At 43.3% G+C, this 20443-nt stretch overlaps 1 protein-coding gene across 3 annotated transcripts in view; it reads left to right on the top strand.

Annotated features, from left to right (window-relative positions):
* Window positions 1-20443, top strand: part of RASSF5 (Ras association domain family member 5) — a 101056-nt gene that overhangs the window by 52911 nt on the left and 27702 nt on the right. Inside the window, exon 1 of one of the 3 annotated variants that reach the window (XM_083745578.1) lies at window positions 4046-4923. The exons of the other annotated variants lie outside the window; for them this stretch is intronic. Coding sequence (XP_083601704.1) covers window positions 4804-4923 — 120 coding nt within the window. The 5' untranslated portion in view covers window positions 4046-4803. Of the gene's footprint in view, window positions 1-4045; window positions 4924-20443 lie in introns of those variants that run through there. 3 annotated transcript variants of the gene reach the window in all.

Below are 20443 nucleotides of genomic sequence, written 5' to 3'. Positions count from 1 at the left end.
CACTGACCCAGAACAAGGACAGTTTCTTTAGCTATCATAGCCTTTGATATACCTCAGTCAATTATATTTAATCCCCATAAAAAACTACATGACACACTTTACAGGCATTATGTTCCCTATGAGTGCAATCATATCGACCATGAGAGCAGCTGGCCCGACTCCTGCCATTGCATCGCCAGTGACCTAGCTCTGCTACCATCCTCGTTTTGAAAGTCTGAAGCAAGGAATCTGTTCTGTGTGCAGAGACTCCCCACACATTTGACAACCCTGCCAACATAGGAGCCAACTCCTAGGGGTTGTGGGGGCTTTGGTTCCCACAGTAAAATATTTCAGGGGGTTGGGCCTTCACAAAGTTGATGGGCATTCCCATTCAGATGATGTGTGAGCACTGTGTGATCAATTATGCAGGGCAGGGCTAACTTGAGCCCTCACAATGTTTTCTTCAAGTTGGCACCCCTGCCTGCCCATGTGGGAGTGCAGTCAGGTGAATGCCCAAATAGGGGTTGATTCCATAGTCCTCTCCGCATCTTGGGGCAGTGATTTACATGTATTAGTTATGCATTTTATTTGTATGTTTATTAAATTTTATATTCCACATTTTCTTCCAAGGAGTTCAAGGCAATGTACGTGGTTCTCCCCTCTCTTTTATCTTCACAACAACCCTTTGAGTTAGGTTAGGCTGAGAAATAGTGACTGGCCCAAGGTCACACAATGAGCTTCATGAGGCTGATTCAAACCCTGGCCTCTTAAGTCAAAGTCCAGCACTCTAACCATTACACCACACTGGCTCTTATTATATATGGAGAAGAACTTTATTCTGCCTATCCCAAATCTACTGCTATTCAGTTAACAAACACCAGGACAGCTTAAAATATTGAAAACAGGAAGTATACTACCTCCAGAATCAGTGGCAGCATGGCCACTGGCGGAGGAATGGAGATGCGGGTGGAGCGGACCGCCCCCAGTATCACTATTCCGGTAGGGTGCCATCGCAGTGGCCCCCCTCCCCAGATACGCGTCACGCACCCCCAAGCGCCGGACACCACACCCCCACAGGCAGCGTGCCATGCCCTCATGATGCATGCCATGCCCACGCCTGTTCTCCTCTCCCAGTAGCGGAGCATGCAGATTCGCCACTGAGCATGGCTCTGAATACCTGGTCCTGGGAAACAAACATCATGCCCTGCTTGCAGGCTTCCCATAGGTATCTATTTGGCCATTGTCAGAAACGGGATGCTGAACTAGATAGGCTTTGACCCTTACCCAGCAGGGCTCTCCTTATGTTCTTAGATGTAGCTTCAGTTCAGCTTACAATACAAAATGGAAAAACTGAAAGATAGAAATATGAAAGATAAACTAATTATACAATCTGAGGCAGGGGAGATCAACTTGTAAAACCAAGCGAAATCTGATAAGCAGCGAAGGCAACAAGAGTCACAAACATTACTTACAGCTAACGATATGGAAGGGCATGATGGGTTTTGCCTGGCACCTAGAGATTGCAGGGAAGGCAACCCAGCAGATACATCTTTGTGGGGGGGGGGTGTTCTATGGCTTGGGCACTGCTATTGAAAAGGATCAAAGTCTAACTTCTGAAGGTGGCACCGCTCAAAGAAAGGCCTCTGAAGAAGCTTCAACCTGTATGCAGGTTTATTTGGGAAAATATGGCTGTTTGTAGATTCTTGGACCCCAAGGCAGTTAAACTTCACTACTTAATGGAGTAGTCCAAATATAGCATTACCATAGATTTAGTTTAATGGCGTCATGATACTGGTCATTGCATTTTTTACCCTATTCCACATGCCTTTTTAAAAAGAAGCTGCACAGTATAAACTAAGACTTTTTAATTGAGCTGTCAACCATCAATTCAGCATTTATTTCCTGTATAGCCACTGCTATCCCATCAATGTGTACAAGACTTGCTGATTTTTGTGCCCTGGTGTGTCTTGCTTTAGTACACAGGTTCTTGTTGGTTGTCAAAGGAGAACCATAATATTGCAAGATGCTGAAGAACATTTTTACATCTGCTCTCTGAGCAAGAAGGTTTAGCTGTGAAGTGGTGGCCAGTGGAGGCTGGTGACCATTCGGACTAATAGGGTGGAAGGCAGGGAGACCAACAGCAGGTGGTGCCAGAGGCAATAGCAAGTGAAGCTGGAGCCAATGATAGATAGAGCTAACTCATTCTGGTTTTGTCCCCATCCTCCTCCCTGTTGAGTTCTACATGGGCAACAGTGAGCTTGAGGAGGAAGAGGAGGCTGGCATCCATTGTCACCCACTGGGCTGGTTGCAAATAAGGAGGCAGGCAGATGGGGGCTGGTTGGGGGCAGGCTGAGTTTGGCAGGACAGTGCTCCATTTCCCTATGCATCAGCCTCCACTTGTGGTAACTGTGTAGATCCTATAGAAGGCTTTGTGTTAAGACTCCTTAGATTTTCAAAACGGCTTTTGAAAATGAGATTATATTTCATAAATATTGTAAGCATAATTTCTTAGGGAAGTTAAAGAATGGGAGAGAGTGCTTTTAGTCCTTTAGAGTGCATCCAAGCACTAAGTTCAGGATACTGGGACCCGCCTGGCATGAAGGTGGAGGGGGAGGGCATGGGTAGCTCCATGGCAGCAAATCTGGGAGCTGTATTTGGCTTTCCTTAAACAGGAGTGGGGACGCGGGTTGTGCTGTGGGTTAAATCACAGAGCCTAGGACTTGCCGATCAGAAGGTTGGCAGTTCGAATCCGCCCGACGGGGTGAGCTCCCGTTGCTCGGTCCCTGCTCCTGCCCACCTAGCAGTTCAAAAGCACGTCAAAGTGCAAGTAGATAAATAGGTACCGCTCTGACGGGAAGGTAAACGACATTTCTGTGCGCTGCTCTGGTTCGCCAGAAGCGGCTTACTCATGCTGGCCACATGACCCAGAAGCTGTACGCTGGCTCCCTCGGCCAATAAAGCGAGATGAGCGCCGCAACCCCAGAGCTGGCCACGACTGGACCTAATGGTCAGGGGTCCCTTTACCTTTACCTTTAAACAGGAGTGAGAAGTGGCAGCTAACCCTGCTGCACTGGGAGACTTATCTTTCCCTTTGACAGCATTATTAGGTGTTGGGTGTGGAAGCAAACAAGTGGGAAAGGAGGAGCATGGCAGGTTGTGCGGAGGGAGTGTGCTTATGTGTGGAGAGTGACCGCAGACACATTTTAAAATGCTGTTTTTGCAAAGGAAGGCGCATACTGAACTTATGTAACTGGACAGGTGGCCTGTGGAGAATTTGGGGGTGGGGGTGGGCAGCGGGGTAGGCTTTTGTTTCAAAGCACATGCCAGTATTCTTGGAGACAGTTAACCTGGTGGCTCAGATGCTGAAGGAAGGAAGGTAGTTGAGAGCAGGACTTCAGCCTAGCCTTGAGAAATCAAAGGCAGTAAAATATTCTGGGCTTTCTGACTTATGCTCAAAAGAACTGTGCTTCAAGTGCCTCTAACAGAGCAATAGGTGACAAATGGAAAAGTCTAACCTGATGAATGGCGATTGCTAAGGTTATGATCAAAACTGCGATTTCTTTTTGTGCCAGCTATGCTGAAAAATCATCCTGACTGTTCTAAAATTAGCTGCAGAACACAAGAGGCACTGGCTGGTTCCTTCACTGGAGTGTTGCTAGGGGAATCTATCCATCTCTCTCTCATTTTGCACCAATCCAACTGGTTAGTTTTCAGGGCTGGGACTGAGTGTAGAAGCACCATCATGACAGGTGGCATATTGTGTCTCTAGAGATTAGTATTTTGTTTTTAAATCTCCAATAGATGTTTAACTTCTACTTTTAAAAGTGAATGGGAGGTGCTGTTTGTAGACTTCTAAGTAGCCTTGCTCTGCATCACCACACCCCATGACCATTCCTAGCTTTTACCACTGTAAGGTTTGTTTGTTTTTACCAAAACTAGTTAAAGCAGTTTCTGGGCAAAGATGAAATGGATGAGGTTGGTTTTGGACAGCTTTCGTGCAAGATAAGGAATGCATTAAATTACCAAAGAATATGCACCTGGAGAGCAGTGCATTGGAGGTTGGTTAAGTGATATATTTTTAATCAGCTGTTCTCATCTCTGTCCCTACCTTTTGTGAATGTTGTTATGGACACTGAGGAGCTAGGAGCAGGCTGTCTCCTCCCCTGATGGTGTAAATCGACTTCTCTGTGTGTGTGTGTGTCTCAAACGGTGCCAATCAAAATCAGCTGAGATGCTGACAGCCTCCCCGTTAAGAACCCGCTGCAGAAACTGCGTGAGAAATCTTGCAAGAGGAAGTGGCTCAACTCTGCTCGACAGAAAGCAAGCAGGAAGGGGTGGGGGAGAAGGAGGGAGGTGATGCCGTTCTCGCAACCAGCCTCCGTGGGCTGCAGGCAGGAGAATCAAGCCACGGGTGGGGAATGAGTTTGTGAGCAGCCGCCGCCACCACCACCACCAGCAGCAGCAGCAGCAGAGAAGCCCCTTCGGGTCTGGCACCACCCTCTCCACTTCTGGCAATGCTTAGTCCGAGAAGGGAGGTTGGTGGCTGAAGAGAGGAGAGGTGATCCCCAGCAAGGCTCGTTTCTCCCTTAAAGGAGACGTCACCGGGTTTGCTCAGCAGAGGAAAACTGTTGCAAAGCATGGCAAGTGGGAGCTGGAGAGGCTGAAGCCGTGCTTGCTTGCTTGCTGCTGCTGCTGCTGTGTTTGCCTGGAACTGGATTGGGAAACAGCGCTGCTGCCGCAGTGAGCGGAGAATCCGATGGTTACCTGGCTCTCTGGCTCACTGGAGGGCTTCACGTGCGCCCAGGACCAGGGATCCCCTCTCGGATGACGGTCGACAACAGCATGAGCAGTGGCTACTGTAGTTTGGATGAAGACTTGGAGGACTGTTTTTTCACAGCCAGGACCACCTTATTTAGGAGCGCTCAGAGCAAATTTGCCGCAAAGGTAACGAGCTGTATGGCAATTCTGTAGCACCCCCCCCCCTTAAGAATCTGTATGCAAAACCTATTTCTAGCTATCAGCATTTAATGATATTCTAGAGGCATTCGTTCATTTGCAGTGCATGGGTAGCCTTGCTCAGTTGCAATGGCTTGAAAGCTTATCTTTATGTCATTTCCGTCTTTCAAACTCTGATCCCTTCATAGTCGCCCAAGTGCTTGACTTTGACACCTGTTAGCTCTGACATTCAGGGAACAGCAGTCTCACAGAGACCCTGTAGTTGTCCTTCACATGTAATATTTCTGAACATCTACCTTCTCAAAGGGTGTGTGAGATCGGCTGCTAAACTGAATGAATGACATTGAACTGTATCATCAGCGCATTAAGTCTAGTGAGACTGTGCCTGTGTTTTGCTTAATTAAAAAAAATGCATTATTGCTTGGAGGATTTTTATCCTAGTATGGATATAATGAGTCAGAGACTGTTGGCTAACTTGCATATACATGTAATTATGATTCTCAGAGCTGATGGGCATATTCCATTGCTCCATATAGTCATATAAACCTAATATGGGGGAAAATTTGTCTGCTTCTCTGGTTTTACATGGGTTTTAGAATTATGAGGCTACAACAAAATAAAATGAATTAAGCTGATCTTGCCCTTTTTGCTTCTACCATGCAATGTATTTGCAGTGACTGTAATGACTAAATGAAGGCTTAGCAGGGTGGATTCAGTTTAAATCATGGAGATTTAAAATTGCCACAAAAAGAGCAATATAAATCCAGCTTCCCGTGTTGTAATCTGCATATTTCCTGAACGTATGCAGCAGCAAATTAGTATGTGTGACAGTTAAAACACGGTGGTTTTTACGCATGTATGAGGAAAAGGGGACAGTTGTGAAATTAATGGGTTTCTTTGCACACATGCATTGAGCGAGATCACTTACTCTGAGGATTAAGTGCTCAGAACTTTCCAGAAGTAATGGCTTATAGTTACTGGGTAGAACAGTCAAAGTAAATGCTGAAGCTGTTTAGCTGGTAGTCATAAATATTCATAATTTTGAGAAATGAACACTTTGCAGAACTCAAGCTTTTTTGTTGCGCGGGGGGGGGGGGGAGCTAGGAGAAAAGCAAAAAAAGAAAGAGGGAAAAAGTTACAAGAAGGTGGGTTTTGGGATGATTCAGGATTGTGTCTTTTGGGTCCTAGCACCTGTGTCAGTCCCGGAGGTCTCTCAGCGGTTCACATAAACAGATTACAGTATATAAAATTAAAATTATAAAATTAAAATAAAAGCAGTAACCCAATAATACCCCCCTCCAAAGAGCCACATTTTAAAAGAGTATGGGGATGTAAATCGGATCACCCAAAGGCCTGGTTCAAAAGGAACATTTTTGCCTGGTGCCTAAAGGTAGTGAAGGCAACAAGTGAACTTCCCTGGGGAGAGCGTTCCACAGATGGGGAGCCACTGCAGAGAAGGCCCTTTCTCGTGTTGCCTCCCTCTGGACTTTCACCCTGAGGCTTAGACTTTCAGGCTTAGGCTTTTAGCAAGAGGTCAACAACCATATACCGTCCAGCCTTATACAAGCACTCCTCCCCCACTTAGGCGTGTTCTACTTGCATGCTACCACATATAGGCATCGTGCTGGAAAATAAATAAATAGAATCATGCCAGGAAATGGTGGGAGAGAGCTGAAGAGTCCTTGTAGCTTGAAAGGAGACTCTCTGGAGCCCAAAGAGGATGTCGCTGAGGGCGGATGACCAAAGACACCTGAGGTGCAGTGAGGCTTTCTTTAAGCTACTCAGCCTCCCTGCCTAATAGGTGATGAGCAAGGTAGCGCAACCACTGCCACCGCTTTCCCATGCCTCCTCCAGTTGGTCCCAGAGCTTCAACTCTAGATATTTTGGTACCAATTGGTGAGGGAGCAGGTGTTAAAGCTGGAGAGCTGGGGGAAATAGGCATTTAGAGGCATTTTAGAGGGTGCTCCCCACTTTATGCAATTTTACTTAGGCGCACAATGGCCCAGAACATAATCCCCGCATAAGTGAGGGGAAGCCTGTGTTACTCTCAGGACTATATCCATTCCAAAAGAGAATATGAAACAATATGAAGATTAGGCACATATTTGCAGTTGTTCAAATTCTATCAATATATTTGTGTTTATGATATGATTTCAAGGACTTGGAGGTAATAGAGACTTCCTTGCCTTGGCATATTCCACCCCTACCTTTCATGCCCCATCATGATTAAAACTAGTTTTGCAAATTATGATAAATTGTACCATGGAAAATTTAAGTGTCGGCTCAGATCCATGCTGTTATGACAAATTATACATGCACACCCATCCACATCAGTGTAACATTCCCAGCTATATTCTGGATAGTGTCCATGATACTTTTCTATCCTGGTGCAGATTTGAAACTTTGCTTAGCCACACGAGTGCTCATGTAGTCACTTATTTTTTTAAGGAAAAGATAGCAGTAGGGCTACACTCTTGCGCACAACAATGTCCCTGATTTCAAGAATATTTTCACATCTTTACAAGCCCATTTTAACCTGGGCAGTTGGCTCTTGTCCCTCCAGTACCAGAGTGAACTTCTCCAAGCTTGTTTGCTTTTATAAAAAGGAAGTAAACAGGTTCTTCTGCCCACAGTGACCCTCTCCTTCCCCTTCATTATCATTACATGGTGACCGAGGCACTGAAGCAGGATCAGGGTTGATAACTCTGAAGCAGTAAGAGGGAAGTCACCCCCACAGAAAGGATTGTTTCTGTGCTACGTTGGTTCACCAGTAAGCTAGGTTTGTCTAAGGGAAAGACATTTTAGGCAGGAGTCTAATTTTGCACCGGAAAAGGAACCCTAAAGCATTGAAAGATTTGGATCAGTGTAAAACAAGCATCGGGTGAAATCCCTTGCATAGAAGTTTGAGCCTAAAGCTGCTTTTAGCTCTAGAGGAGGAAGTGATGTCATACCTCAGTGGTCGTCTGCTTCTGTCTGTGGAGAAATGTATTTCAATTGATTTTTGTGCCCTTTTGGTGCCAGAAAGAATAATTGTTTGGGGCTCATCTTTCTAAAAAGCGTTGCAAGCATACTTTACAGATCTATTCTTGCCACGTGGTTTGGTGCTGTTCCACAGTGCAGGCCACAGTCTCCTCTTTTCTGCTTCTTTCCTCCCCCCACCCAACTATTCTCTTTGGATTTCCTGTGAACCAGAAGGGATTTTTCTTTAGGTTAGTTTAATAACCTGCCTCATCTGCTGCCATTTTTCCTTTTAAAAAAGGCTTTGACTGAGTCATGTCTGTAGGCAATCTAAAAGATCAAAATCTTCTATATGTTTCTACTCCAGTGCACATGTTGTTCCTTTCTTTTTGTGTGGAGGCTAGAAATGTAGAAACAGCCAGACAATATCAATGAGTTGGCCTATCTAGCCAAAATTTCCTCTTTCTGAAATGACAGCTAGCACCAGATGCTTCAGAGGAGGGTGCAAGAGCACACAGATAACTCACAGTCCATTATGTGGGATAATTTGCCTCCATTTAAGAAATTCTGAAATCATTAGTGACTTTGGACTTAAGCCTGGAACATGGGGGTTGGTTTCTCTCTTTCACTGATACAATGAACTATTTGCATTCTGTTTTGTGTGAGAATTGCTGAAAAACTGAAAAGTCAAGTTTGGGGGAAGGTCAGTTAGACCTAGACTGTATTTTCCTGAGCTTCATGGCATACCTTCTATGACCGTTCAGTATGTATCAACAAGCTTAAAGGTAAAGGTAAAGGACCCCTGACAGTTAAGCCCAGTCGTGAATGACTCTGGGGTTGTGGCGCTCATCTCGTTTTACTGGCTGAGGGAGCCAACATTTGTCCGCAGACAGTTTTCTGGGTCATTTGGCCAGCATGACTAAGCTGCTTCTGGCGAAACCAGAGCAGTGCATGGAAACGCCGTTTACCTTCCTGCCAGAGCGGTACCTATTTATCTACTTGCACTTTGACGTGCTTTCAAACTGCTAGGTTGGCAGGAGATTAGACCAAGCGATGGGAGCTCACCCCTTCACAGGGATTCGAATCATGACCTTCCAATCAGCAAGCCCTAGGCTCAGTGGTTTAGACCACAGCACCACCCGCGACCCTATAGTTTATTCCTTGCTCTGCTTGATGGCCAACCTAAGAGAAATATCTCTGGAAAGCAACAAGACAAGTTTTTTGAGCTTATGCTGGTATGAATAGACAAGTAGAGTGGAAGGTCTTCCATGTTGCTGTACCAGTGCCTGATCCATGCTTCAACCCTGGTGGCAATGCAGTGCCATGAGTTGCAGCATTGTGCTCATGGGCAATTCCTGTATCTGGCTGTGTCCCAGCTGCAATCCTAAGCAGGTAGATTCAAATGTAATTGTGTACAAATGAAGAAGTAGATGGGGTTGTAGGTGTTAGGATATAGTTCTGTTCCACCTTAAAAGGGTACAGACATGACCGTTGTGTGTCACAAGCCTGTTTACTTCCAGCACAGTCTGCTGGGAACTTCCGTTTGTATATAGCTTTTGTGTTACTGCTGTTTTGCTGGAGACGAAGGGAAGCTGACATGTTCCTCTGTTCCTGAACTACGCTGAATAAAATGCTGTACGTTATGCTTACACATCTCTCTGTCTGCCTCTTCTGCTGTGAGATGATTTACACACTCTGCTGACAGAGCGTGCCCGGGTCTCTAAACGTATCTGAGGCTCGTGTCGCTGTTTGATGCTGTTCCAAGGGAGACCGGCTGCCGGCCAGTGGCTGGAGCCAGCTGGGGGCCTGCCTGATGCCTGCCTGTCTTCCCAGCAGTATTCCAACAGTAGGTTCTGTTCTTTTCTAAGATGTACCAGTCTACAACATTTGATAGATAAAATTGAGTATTTGGCTTCTTGAGAAACTGAAGAGCATCTCTGAGGTCCAGGCCTTAAGCATCCAAAGCTGTGTCCAGATTCTGGGCTACAGACTAGCGTTCAGAGCAAAGCTCCCTGCCTCCATTCAATATTGTATTAATATTCTGTTTGCTGCTTTGACGGCCTTCAGTCCAAAAGGTGGTATATAAATAAACCATAATATCTTCATTCATGTTATCATGCAGCTGAACACCTTTGGAGGAGAATGTAAGAGCTAGCTACAGATCCATGCTCTCCTCATCTGCCATCTACCTAGCCAAACAACACAGCTGTATTTCTCTGACTCTCCCCACTTCTAGGAATCCTCAGGGCCTCTTCTCTATCATTTGATGATCTGCCAAGGTCTGTCCCACTTCTTCTCTACATTGCGCTCTCTGTCCAAGACGTTGCCATCTCCTACAGTTCTAAAATTGAAACCATATGCTGTGATCTCTCTTCCTCCATTCCGCTCTGCAAATTGCCCCTTCTCCTCCATCTTCCTCTTCCTTTCCTCCCCCTTTGTCTCACTTGAGGAACTGACTGGCCCATGTGCTCATCTAATGCCTCAACATCCCACCTTGATTCTGTTTTCCATTTCCTGATTGCCATCTTCCTCCTCACCATTATCCCTCCCTTCCTTTACATAATCAACCATTGTCTCTCTTGTGACTCCTTCCACATTGCATTTAAGTATGCCATTGTCTTCATGTTCTTAACATACAAACCACCTCAAACCCATCTTCCCTCTCCAACTAATGTGCCATCTTGCAACTACCTTTGCCTTCAAACCCCTGGAGTCTACCGTTTCAATTTTCTCTCCTCCAGCCAACTTCTTAATCTGCCGCTAATCTGGTTTTCACCCTTTGCACTCCACTGAAACTACTCTCGCAAATGTAAGTGAATATGTGTGTTTGTGCACCTGCGAGTGAGGATGTGTGTCTGTGTGTGCATGACAATGAATGCAGAGGACATAAAGATTGCCCACCCCCTGTCTTATGCTTTTGAACACTTTTCACATGTATTTGTGTCATGTGGAAAAGTCAAGATCTTCTCAGTGTCATCCTGTGACAATGAGTTCCACTAGATTATAAAGGTTGGTTCATTCTCTATTCTATTCCAGAAGTATGCTGAACATATTGTAAGTGAAGTACTTACTCACTTCTAACTTTCTTTACTAATAATGACATTTTCTGTTACAAACAGAGGTCATCATGGCATATTTTCTATAACCCCCCTCGCACTCCCCGAATTCCTGTGTTGTGGGAACTGGCATTCTTGATAAATTATTCCTTGCTATCTTTGCGTAGCATCACATTGCATTTAATGGGAATTGTAAGTAGCTAGCTTCTCCCTCCCCTGGCTTTTGGGTGGCTGGAGAGTATAATTTAAGACTTTTAAGAAATTGTTGCCGTCACCATTAGAGGGACTGTTAAAACTGTATGATTACTTTTGGCACGGATTATTGTTGGAAGGTTTAACAGAATGACGGGCATGGCATGTACTGAACAGTGGGAGTAACTTGCCCCTTGCAGCACCCAGCATTCTTAAGGAAGTGAATGTCAAATTATGGTAAAAAGGATTTAGGAACAAATCATGTCCTAATAGGGTAAAAGAGCAGATGATTTACAAAAGGGTAATTGATAATCTCAAAAGCACTTGATCACCTTAAGAACCTCCTGCTGATTGCTGAATGAAGCTGATTGCTTATGGTAGGAAGGGTGAGAATAATTGCATATTGTATGTAACAAATAGGAAGCTTTTCCTATTTCTGCCACAATTGTGAATCACATAAACTAAATTCTCCCTGACTCCAGGTTTTAAATGCAAGCTGTTTGGTTAAACATGGGTCTCTCGGTGTGGATGGAGTTTTTCCTGCACCTCCAAGAATCTTCTGGGATTGTTATTGGAGGGGGGAAACAGGTGCAGCCTTTAAATATGGCCTTTGTACAACTCTTGTAGAGACATACAGAATGCCAAGAGCACCAGCTTTGTTTGGGGAGGTTCTGCATACAGGAGACTTTTGAGAAGAAAGGAAAAAGCTGTATATATGGGGGATGCAAATTTTCAAAGATCTGTAACCTCTCATTATTTCAACAGAACTGTGCTGGGGAAATCATGTTGGCTTTCCTAGCACTTGACCCTTTTGTCTCTCCAAATGCAGACTAATCACCGGGGATGTATGTTACAGTGAAATTGAACCTGCAACCTAATACTAAGGTCTCTTGTTGTGGGTGGTTGTGTGGTGCTCTGTCTTATAATGAAATTCAATAGGGACTGTAATTCGGAGATGCATAGGATTATGGTACTGAATCTTCTAACACAGACTGATGTACTAAGGGTTATATGATGCTTCTTGACCAAACCGTAATGTTATATATGATACTTTATATAGATCAACTCTCTTTCTCTCTCTGTGTGTCCATTTATTTATGAGATTTTTAATTTGCAGGTACTTTATAGCTAACTTTTATGTTCCTCTCATCCCGTCATCTTACTTTTAGTTTTCCTTCTGTTGACTTTTTTCTTCCAGCAATTATTATGAGCTCCTAAAACAGACGTTGGGAACTTTAATCTTAGTGGAAAACTGTTGGTCCACATTCCAGTGCAGCCTTCTGAGCAGACTAAGGGCAATGGTTCCTCAACAACCCTGGTCTATGGCTGCAATTGTATCAATTTCTGTTTTAAAATAAATCAACAATTTATGAATCTGTTGTAAACAGAGGCCAGATTCAAAAAATAATTTACCTGCTAGGACAAGAATGTATAAGGCTTGTGAATTTTTAATATTTATTTATTGAATTCCTCTCAAGGGAGCATAGGACAATGTACAATAAAGAATAAAACAACAAAATGCATCCCATAAATAAATATAACCAAATATAGCACTAACATCGCCAAAAAAATAATCAGAATTAAAACACTGACACAGACCAACCTGCAGCTGTTGAGAATTAAACTCTAACTTAGTAGCCTGGTTCACACATGGCACACTAAGCCAGTGGTTCCTAAACTCCCCCCCCCCCCATGGACCACTTGAAAATTGCTGAGGGTTTTGGTGGACAATTTAAATATTTTTCTGTCTATTGTAGCAATTCACTGTGCTAGAAGCTATATAATTCTATTTGCATTGCTTCTTTTGTTTGCTTTTACAGTATTTGTTTACTTCCTTTCGCTCTGTCTTTCCTGTACCTAAGCCCCCTCTCTGCTCCTTTCCCTCTACCCCTCAAGTCATTTTTGGTCACCTTGTGGATGGACCATTGGGTTCATAGAACAATGGAGCAGCTGCCATATCCACTGCTCTTCACAGGCAGCCATGGACCACCTGAGTGAAGTTCACAGACCACCAGTGGCCCACAAACAACAGTTTGGGAACCCCTACACTAAGCCAAACTGTGGCTTAGCAAGATCATTTGTTCAGTCCTTCTAAACCATACTTTGGCTTAGTGTGATGTGCAAACCACCCCTATATTATATTATATTATATTATATTATATTATATTATATTATATTATATTATATTAATTATATTATAATATTAACCTCACCCCAAAGACTCATTCCTCCATTGTCTCCTGTGACAGATGGATGCCAACTACTGAGCCAAAACTCCATAGCTCCAGTCTGATAGTATTTGGCACCATAGTGTGAGACCAGATACAGAAAAAATGTGTGTGTTTTCCAGCAAATGCCTCATGTTGCCAGAAAGATGAGTCAATTAGCATGTTCTAGTGAGTTATTTCACACAGGAGCTTGTTGAGACAGGTAACTAATCAAATATGTGGAGGAGGAAAGGAACTGAAGAAATCCTGATCTGGCAAAACTGTGAGGGTGGGGAGAGGAATTAAACAATATTTAATCTGGAAAAAATAGGGAATTTAATCTGAAAAAATAAGGAGTTAACCTTAACATGAGGGGTCCAATGGTACACAGAACAACATCATTCAAACCATTCTCCCCCTGTTTGAAAATGTTTGCTATGTTGATATTTCTAGCAGTGTTGCTATGGTACCATGTAATACTGCAGGCAGGCTGACTTCCTGGCTTGCTCTTAAATTCGCAGCAGATAACTTAAAAGTTAAAACACCTCAAATGTGCAGAGGAGAGGCTTTCTTGCATCTGCAAATCAGTGTTGTTGTTGTTGTTGTTTAGTTGTTTAGTCGTGTCCGACTCTTCGTGACCCCATGGACCAGAGCACCAGGCACTCCTGTCTTCCACTGCCTCCTGCAAATCAATTGTTGTTGTTTAGTCGTGTCCGACTCTTCGTGACCCCATGGACCAGAGCACCAGGCACTCCTGTCTTCCACTGCCTCCTGCAAATCAATTGTTGTTGTTTAGTCGTGTCCGACTCTTTGTGACCCCATGGACCAGAGCATGCCAGGCACTCTTGTCTTCTACTGCCTCCCGCAGTTTGGTCAAAATCAATAATAGTGCTCATTTTAAACCTGAAGGTAGTGGTTAGTTCGTTCAGTTTCCCATAAGAATGTTAGGTTTGGAGACTGAATATAGGACTAAGATTTCCACTATTCTGTAATCAGTATGCTTAGTGAGTGCTGTAGTATTAATGGGTCTGATTTTTCATTTTAGCTGAGAGAGTATTGCAATGGAATTTCATACTAGTTGGGGTCTTCTCCAGTCTGGGGCCCTGCAACTTCCATCTGCCCCAGCCAGCATGGCCAATTGTCAGGGATGATGGTAGACTAGCAACACTTGGAGGTCACCAGGCTGAGGAAGGCTGGTACAATTCTGTTATCACGATTTACACAATTATACTGAATGGGTGCACTCTGCTTACATTGTGACTAGTCCCCCGTTTAGAACTTGGTTTTGTGAATGGGGTTTTCATTAAGTTGTCAACCTGCTGTAGTCTCAGTGAATTTGAGTGTATTCAAGAATGCCAAGTTCCTTATTGGAATGTTTTGCAAGAATAGTATACGCAATAACAATGTTAATCAACATGTAATGGGGGCAGGAGGGGAAAGATGGCTGTTGACTTTGCCCTAGCCAGCAACATCTTACCTTCACTTTGCAGTGGTGTCCATGACATTTGACAACGTGGAATGAAATGGGAGAATTCGGTTAAGACATTTGCATGTTATCCTATACTTTTTTGTCAGAGCAGAAAAAACCCTTGTGATAATTGCTATGGTTACTAACCTCATTTTTAATTTATCTAATGATTCTCTGTACTGAGTTACAGGTGAGCAAAAATCCAGGTGCTTTTTCAGTCCTGCTCCATTTCTTCTAGTTCTTTCTGCATGGGCAGTCTCATGCAACAGGAATATGGCATTTAGCATGGGGGTCTCAACTGGTCCAATGTGTTCATCATATAGAGTCCAGTATATAGACCTAAGCAGTATAAAAATTGTAGAACTAATCTGTCTCACTCTCATCCTTGATTGATTAGGTCTAGTTCCATCTAGTGCAACATCTTTTGGAAAGAATTCCAGCCACCAGCAGGTACTAGTTGGTCAGGTGCATATGAGCAGTGGACCACCAATGAGTTGTTGTCTACCTACCTTCTGGTATACTAAGGCATCAGATACGCTACACTGGTTTTACTGTGGACAGGCACTTAGAGTAAAAATCCTTACCAAAAAAACCCATCCAATTTCCCCCAACACCAATACTTAGGACGATCTCCAAAGAATTGTTGTGGCGCCACTGAACGCAATTCGGTTGAAGCCTCATTATGACTGTGATCTACCAGTTGAAGACCTGCACACTTGGGAGTGACCTTGGCAGCTAGGAGTACAAGCCAGTCTTGCTGAACAGCCAGCCTAATTTAGCTTAGAACGGTGCATTGTGGGTGATGTAGGAATGCTCTTGCTTAAAAGGGCAAGCTCACCCCAAGTCCTCCCTGTAACGTGGTATCACTTCCCCATGTTGTGATGATATTGCATTGTGTGCTTCCCCACCCATATTCCATCCCATTGGCCACTTCTGAAAGTAATCAAGGAAGTGCACAATCTATAAGCTTTAGCATGACAATTAAAAATGGTCTTAATGAGGTGGAGGTGATGACAATTTGCTGTATGTTGCTTTTTCTCAGTTGTTGCCTAGAGCAATAGTGCAGTTTTCCTTAGTTTGATTTTGGAAATTTCCATAGCCCAGTAAGTCTTCCTGGCTAGAAAGGGGCTTTCAAGACATTGCGCATGTTGCACATGTTGCTGTGAAAAGCACTTAAAGCTAAAGAGGCCTGGAATTGGAACCTGGAGTTTCTAACGCCCACTGTAATATCCATTAGCAGGCAGTGTTTCTTTAGTCTTTCTCTGCTGCTTGTATATGTCCCTGCAGGCATGTTCCTGAATTATTTAAAATATTTACAACGCCATGCACCAAAGTTCTGAGCCTGGAGCTAAATTCTGAGCAGACAGTTAGAGTAATTTTTCCATTTAATTTCTAGTGGATTCTACCAATAACAATGCAACATTGTCTGGAAAAATATTTTAAACTGCAGTGTAGTGGTCATCAAGGGAGCTGCTTTTGTGAATCTGGTTTATAAATTGCAGTTCTGAAGCATATTGCTTTATGAGCCAAGTCAGGAACAGTAGACAAAATTGAGATAAGGTAGCTTACGTTATCGAAACTCTGATTATCGGAGACTTGAATGAACAAACGTACCTCACAGTTGTTCTAAAGCAGTGGTTGGCAATAGAAGGTTTCAGAGTCCAATTCAGCCCACTGAGGAATTCCAAAGAGCCCCTGGGTTGCTAATCCAGAGGAAATAGGCATGAGTGGGAGGGAAATGGTGGCTTTGACTATGAGACATGCTGGCAGTCTAACACCATCTCAAAACATCCTTTCATAAAACTAGTTTCTTACTAGGCTTCCATGGCTTCTCTTATGCTTCCTTTAGTGGTACATTTGTTTGCATCAGTAGAATGTTGTTGCGCAAGTGAATGCATGAGCAGGTTGCTGATGACTTAGTTGCACAATCTGTTGTGCAACAAGATTCTGTTAGTGCAACTATTGCATTAAAACTCACCTGTTTGCTAGTGCATGAGCACTTGTACCAGCAAACAGAGAATGTTGGGAACAGCTCATATTTCCTAGCCCTCTCCCTGCCCCCCCACCCCCAAAATATCTCTGTTATGACATACCCCTCCCCCCCTTTCTCTTCATCTTTTGTTAGGGCAAAAGAATTTATTGTAGCAGATTAGGAGAAGTGCAAACAACTAAGTGCTCCTAGCATTCATGAACCAGCTGACTGAACAGCAGTCAAGACAATTAGCCTTAATGCATCTCTGTTGCAAAGTATTTGTTTACTGTGCCAAGAGGATTTGTCTTGAAACATGTCCCTAAACATTAAGTCCTTTGAGAGTATAACATTGAGGTCCAGATATGGCAAAGAATTTAGTGACCTTCTGGGTCCCACTTTGCTTTAATATGATTATGAAATCCAGAAAGTCTGAAGTAGCATTTTGAAAGAATATGGTACAGTGGTACCTCGGGTTACATACGCTTCAGGTTACATACACTTCAGGTTACAGACTCCGCTAACCCAGAAATAGTACCTCGGGTTAAGAACTTTGCTTCAGGATGAGAACAGAAATCGTGCTCCAGTGGCGCGGCAGCAGCGGGAGGCCCCGCTAGCTAAAGTGGTGCTTCAGGTTAAGAACAGTTTCAGGTTAAGAACGGACCTCTGGAACAAATTAAGTACTTAACCCAAGGTACCACTGTAATGTAAAATGCCAACTTGGCGGTTCACAAACTAAGTTTTGGTATTTAAAAGAGATAATGGGTATGACTGATCTAGAACGGGTGAATGAACTCTGGGTGTTACTCATTTTTCGTTTGTAAAGGAATATACTAATCCAAGTATCTAAACTATACCTGATGGGTTGAACACAGATGTACTCTCCAGAGCTTAATCCACAATAATTATTGGAGGCAAAAAGGGTTTCTTAGCATTTAAAAGTAGCAGGGCTTTTTTCCAGCTGGAACTCAGCAGAACTCAGTTCCGGCACCTATCAGGTGGGTGCCTTCGCCATTATAAGGCGTTCATGTTGATTTCTGGCACCTTTTTTTCTAGAAAAAAAGCACTGAAAAGTAGCATTTAGAACTAGAGGCCCCATAAAATATGTTCTTCTTTCTGTGAAATAATTAAATTCATGTGTAGTGGATCCAGCGTGGTGTAGTGGTTAAGAGCAGTGGACTCGTAATCTGGTGAACTGGGTTCGCTTCCCTGCTCCTCCACATGCAGCTGCTGGGTGACCTTGGGCTAGTCACACATCTCTGAAGTCTCTCAGCCTCACTCACCTCACAGAGTGTTTGTTGTGGGGGAGGAAGGGAAAAGGAGATTGGTAGCCACTTTGAGAGTCATTAAGGGGAGTGAAAGGTGGAATATCAAGTCCAAACTACTACTACTACTACTACTACTACTACTATTCTTCTTCTTCTTCTTCTTGTTAAAATGGAAATCTGAAGCCTCCTTTCCATGTGAAAAAACAACAACCCAATAGCAAAGTTAACAGAAATCTGTTTTATTCTATGGTACTACAGTATTTCAGCAGAAAGTAATTTGGTGGTCGCTTTCCCCACAATAGTATTTTGATTGAATGTTCACTGAAAGGAAATGGGCTTTCATAGACCTTTTTTGGCGGAAGTATGCACCTTAACCTCTCTGACTAAATCCCATTAAGTTCAATGTTTATAAGAAGATGTTGAAGGCTGGGTGCAGTGTATGAGGGTTTCGTAACTGTGCATGTCTGTACATAAGTTTTCTAGGGTGGTGTTTGAAATCTTCTTCAGGCATTCTAGACAACAATGCCCTTCGTGCAGATTTGCCACAGGAGGCATATCAATGAGTCACCTCAGAGCCCAGGTATTTTGAGGAGACACCCACTATTAAGAGTTGCAGCATGAAATTTGTTCCAAACAAAGCTTGGTTCTGCCAAGCCATACAAAAGGAAAATGCATGGTTACATAAAGTGTCTTCTCCACTTCCAAAGACAGAGCACCACATTTTATGGAAACAATGTCTACTGGTTTTGAAATCAGTAAGAGGGATCTTCATTTTAAAAAAAGAACTAATGCTATCAGTTTTGTTGTGGTGCTTGAGTATTCTACAATAATGGCTCTGCTGACAGCTTTCCCCTTTGTCCATCAACCTGATCAATATGTTTACTTCTCAAAATAATGCCTAGAGAGTCCAACATCTCCAGTTGGATGTCTTCTTCTCATCCATAATAGATATATACTACCTCAAGGATCAAAGGAAGCATGTCAGAGAGGGCTACTGTGCTTTCCACAGGCTTCTGTGTGACTATTGAGGGAAAGAGGGAAATGAATTAGGTAGGTCTTTGGTCTGATCCAAGGTGGTTCTTTTTACATTCTGATATAGTTAATTTGTGGGACAAAATTCCAAAGATGATACAGGCAGCATTGTAGACAAAATGGCAATAGAGTGTTTCGTAAAGAACATAATGTAGGAAACAATATACAGGTGAAGTAAAGGGACCTAGGCTCTCCAGTGTTTTGAGATCAAGTACATTAGAAAAATTAATAGTGGGCTAAACACTGACCCTTCATTTCTATCTCAAATAATACTTGGTCTGCGTCTTATGCAAGTTAAGTAGCAATAAAAGCTTGAATAATAGTATTTCTGAAAGATCTGTCAGTCCTCTTCAGGAGTAGTAATTCTGCTGGAGCAGAGTTGGGTTTGGTTAAACTAAAGGTTGAGGTGAATCTTATGACTTTCACCAATAAACTGTCATCTCTGTCCATTTCCTTGTCAAAGCATGTGGCAGCTTTCACAAAAATTAAATTATCAAAGTTAGTGCATGTGTGTGTGTGTGTGTGTGTGTGTGTGTGTGTGTTCAAGCTAAGTCTGTGCCTACTGATTCCAGACAACTCTAATTTTAGATGTGTGGCTTTTGGCCTAGAGCAAAAATCCTTTTTCCAGTAGTAGGCAACACAGTTGGGAGTTGTGGGAATTCTTTCAAGTAAAAATGATTGGGGGCCACATAACTACTGCCAGTGGTCTAGTCTGAAGGCAAAGCGGGTGAGGACACCCTTTCTCTTCCTTCACTTCTGTCCCCCTCCTTCATTCATTCACCCGGTTCTTTCCATTTCCATTCATCTTTATTTTGTCACATAGTCGCAGTGTGGCTGCCCTCCACCTTTGCTCAAACCATTCAATATCCTTCTGCTGAACTAATGGGAAGAATAGTCAAATTTTCACTCACTATTTGAACTACAAGTAGGGCTTTTCCCTCCCTTCTCATCCTGTCAAGATAGATAGCTTGCTTGATCCTGTTGGGTGGCTTCCTTTAGTTCCAGAAAAGTCAGCCCCCAAGCAAACAACTATTTTTGAATCTCCAATACATCTAATTGCTATGTTTCAGATCTTCTTCCCCCACATACTTTTGGAAGAACAGCAATGGGAGGGAGATAACATTGGATCTTTATATAAATAAACTACACAGCTGCTGTGGGGAAAAGAATAAACAGTTTTTCTTAGCCATTGGCTGAATCTTTTATGACTTGTGTGACTTGTGTGTTTGGCTCCCCCACTCTCCCCATCTTGGCTTATATAAAAAAAAAAGAACAAGCAATTTCAGATTCAACAAACTATAACTTCATAATGTTCACACTAGAGCATAATGTGGATACAGATGAGCTTCTGTTTCATA

The sequence above is a fragment of the Podarcis gaigeae genome (genome assembly GCF_964106915.1).
Source record: "Podarcis gaigeae genome assembly, chromosome: 6".
In the NCBI taxonomy this organism is placed as follows: domain Eukaryota; kingdom Metazoa; phylum Chordata; class Lepidosauria; order Squamata; family Lacertidae; genus Podarcis; species Podarcis gaigeae.
This window is presented reverse-complemented; position numbering and strand designations above follow the sequence as displayed.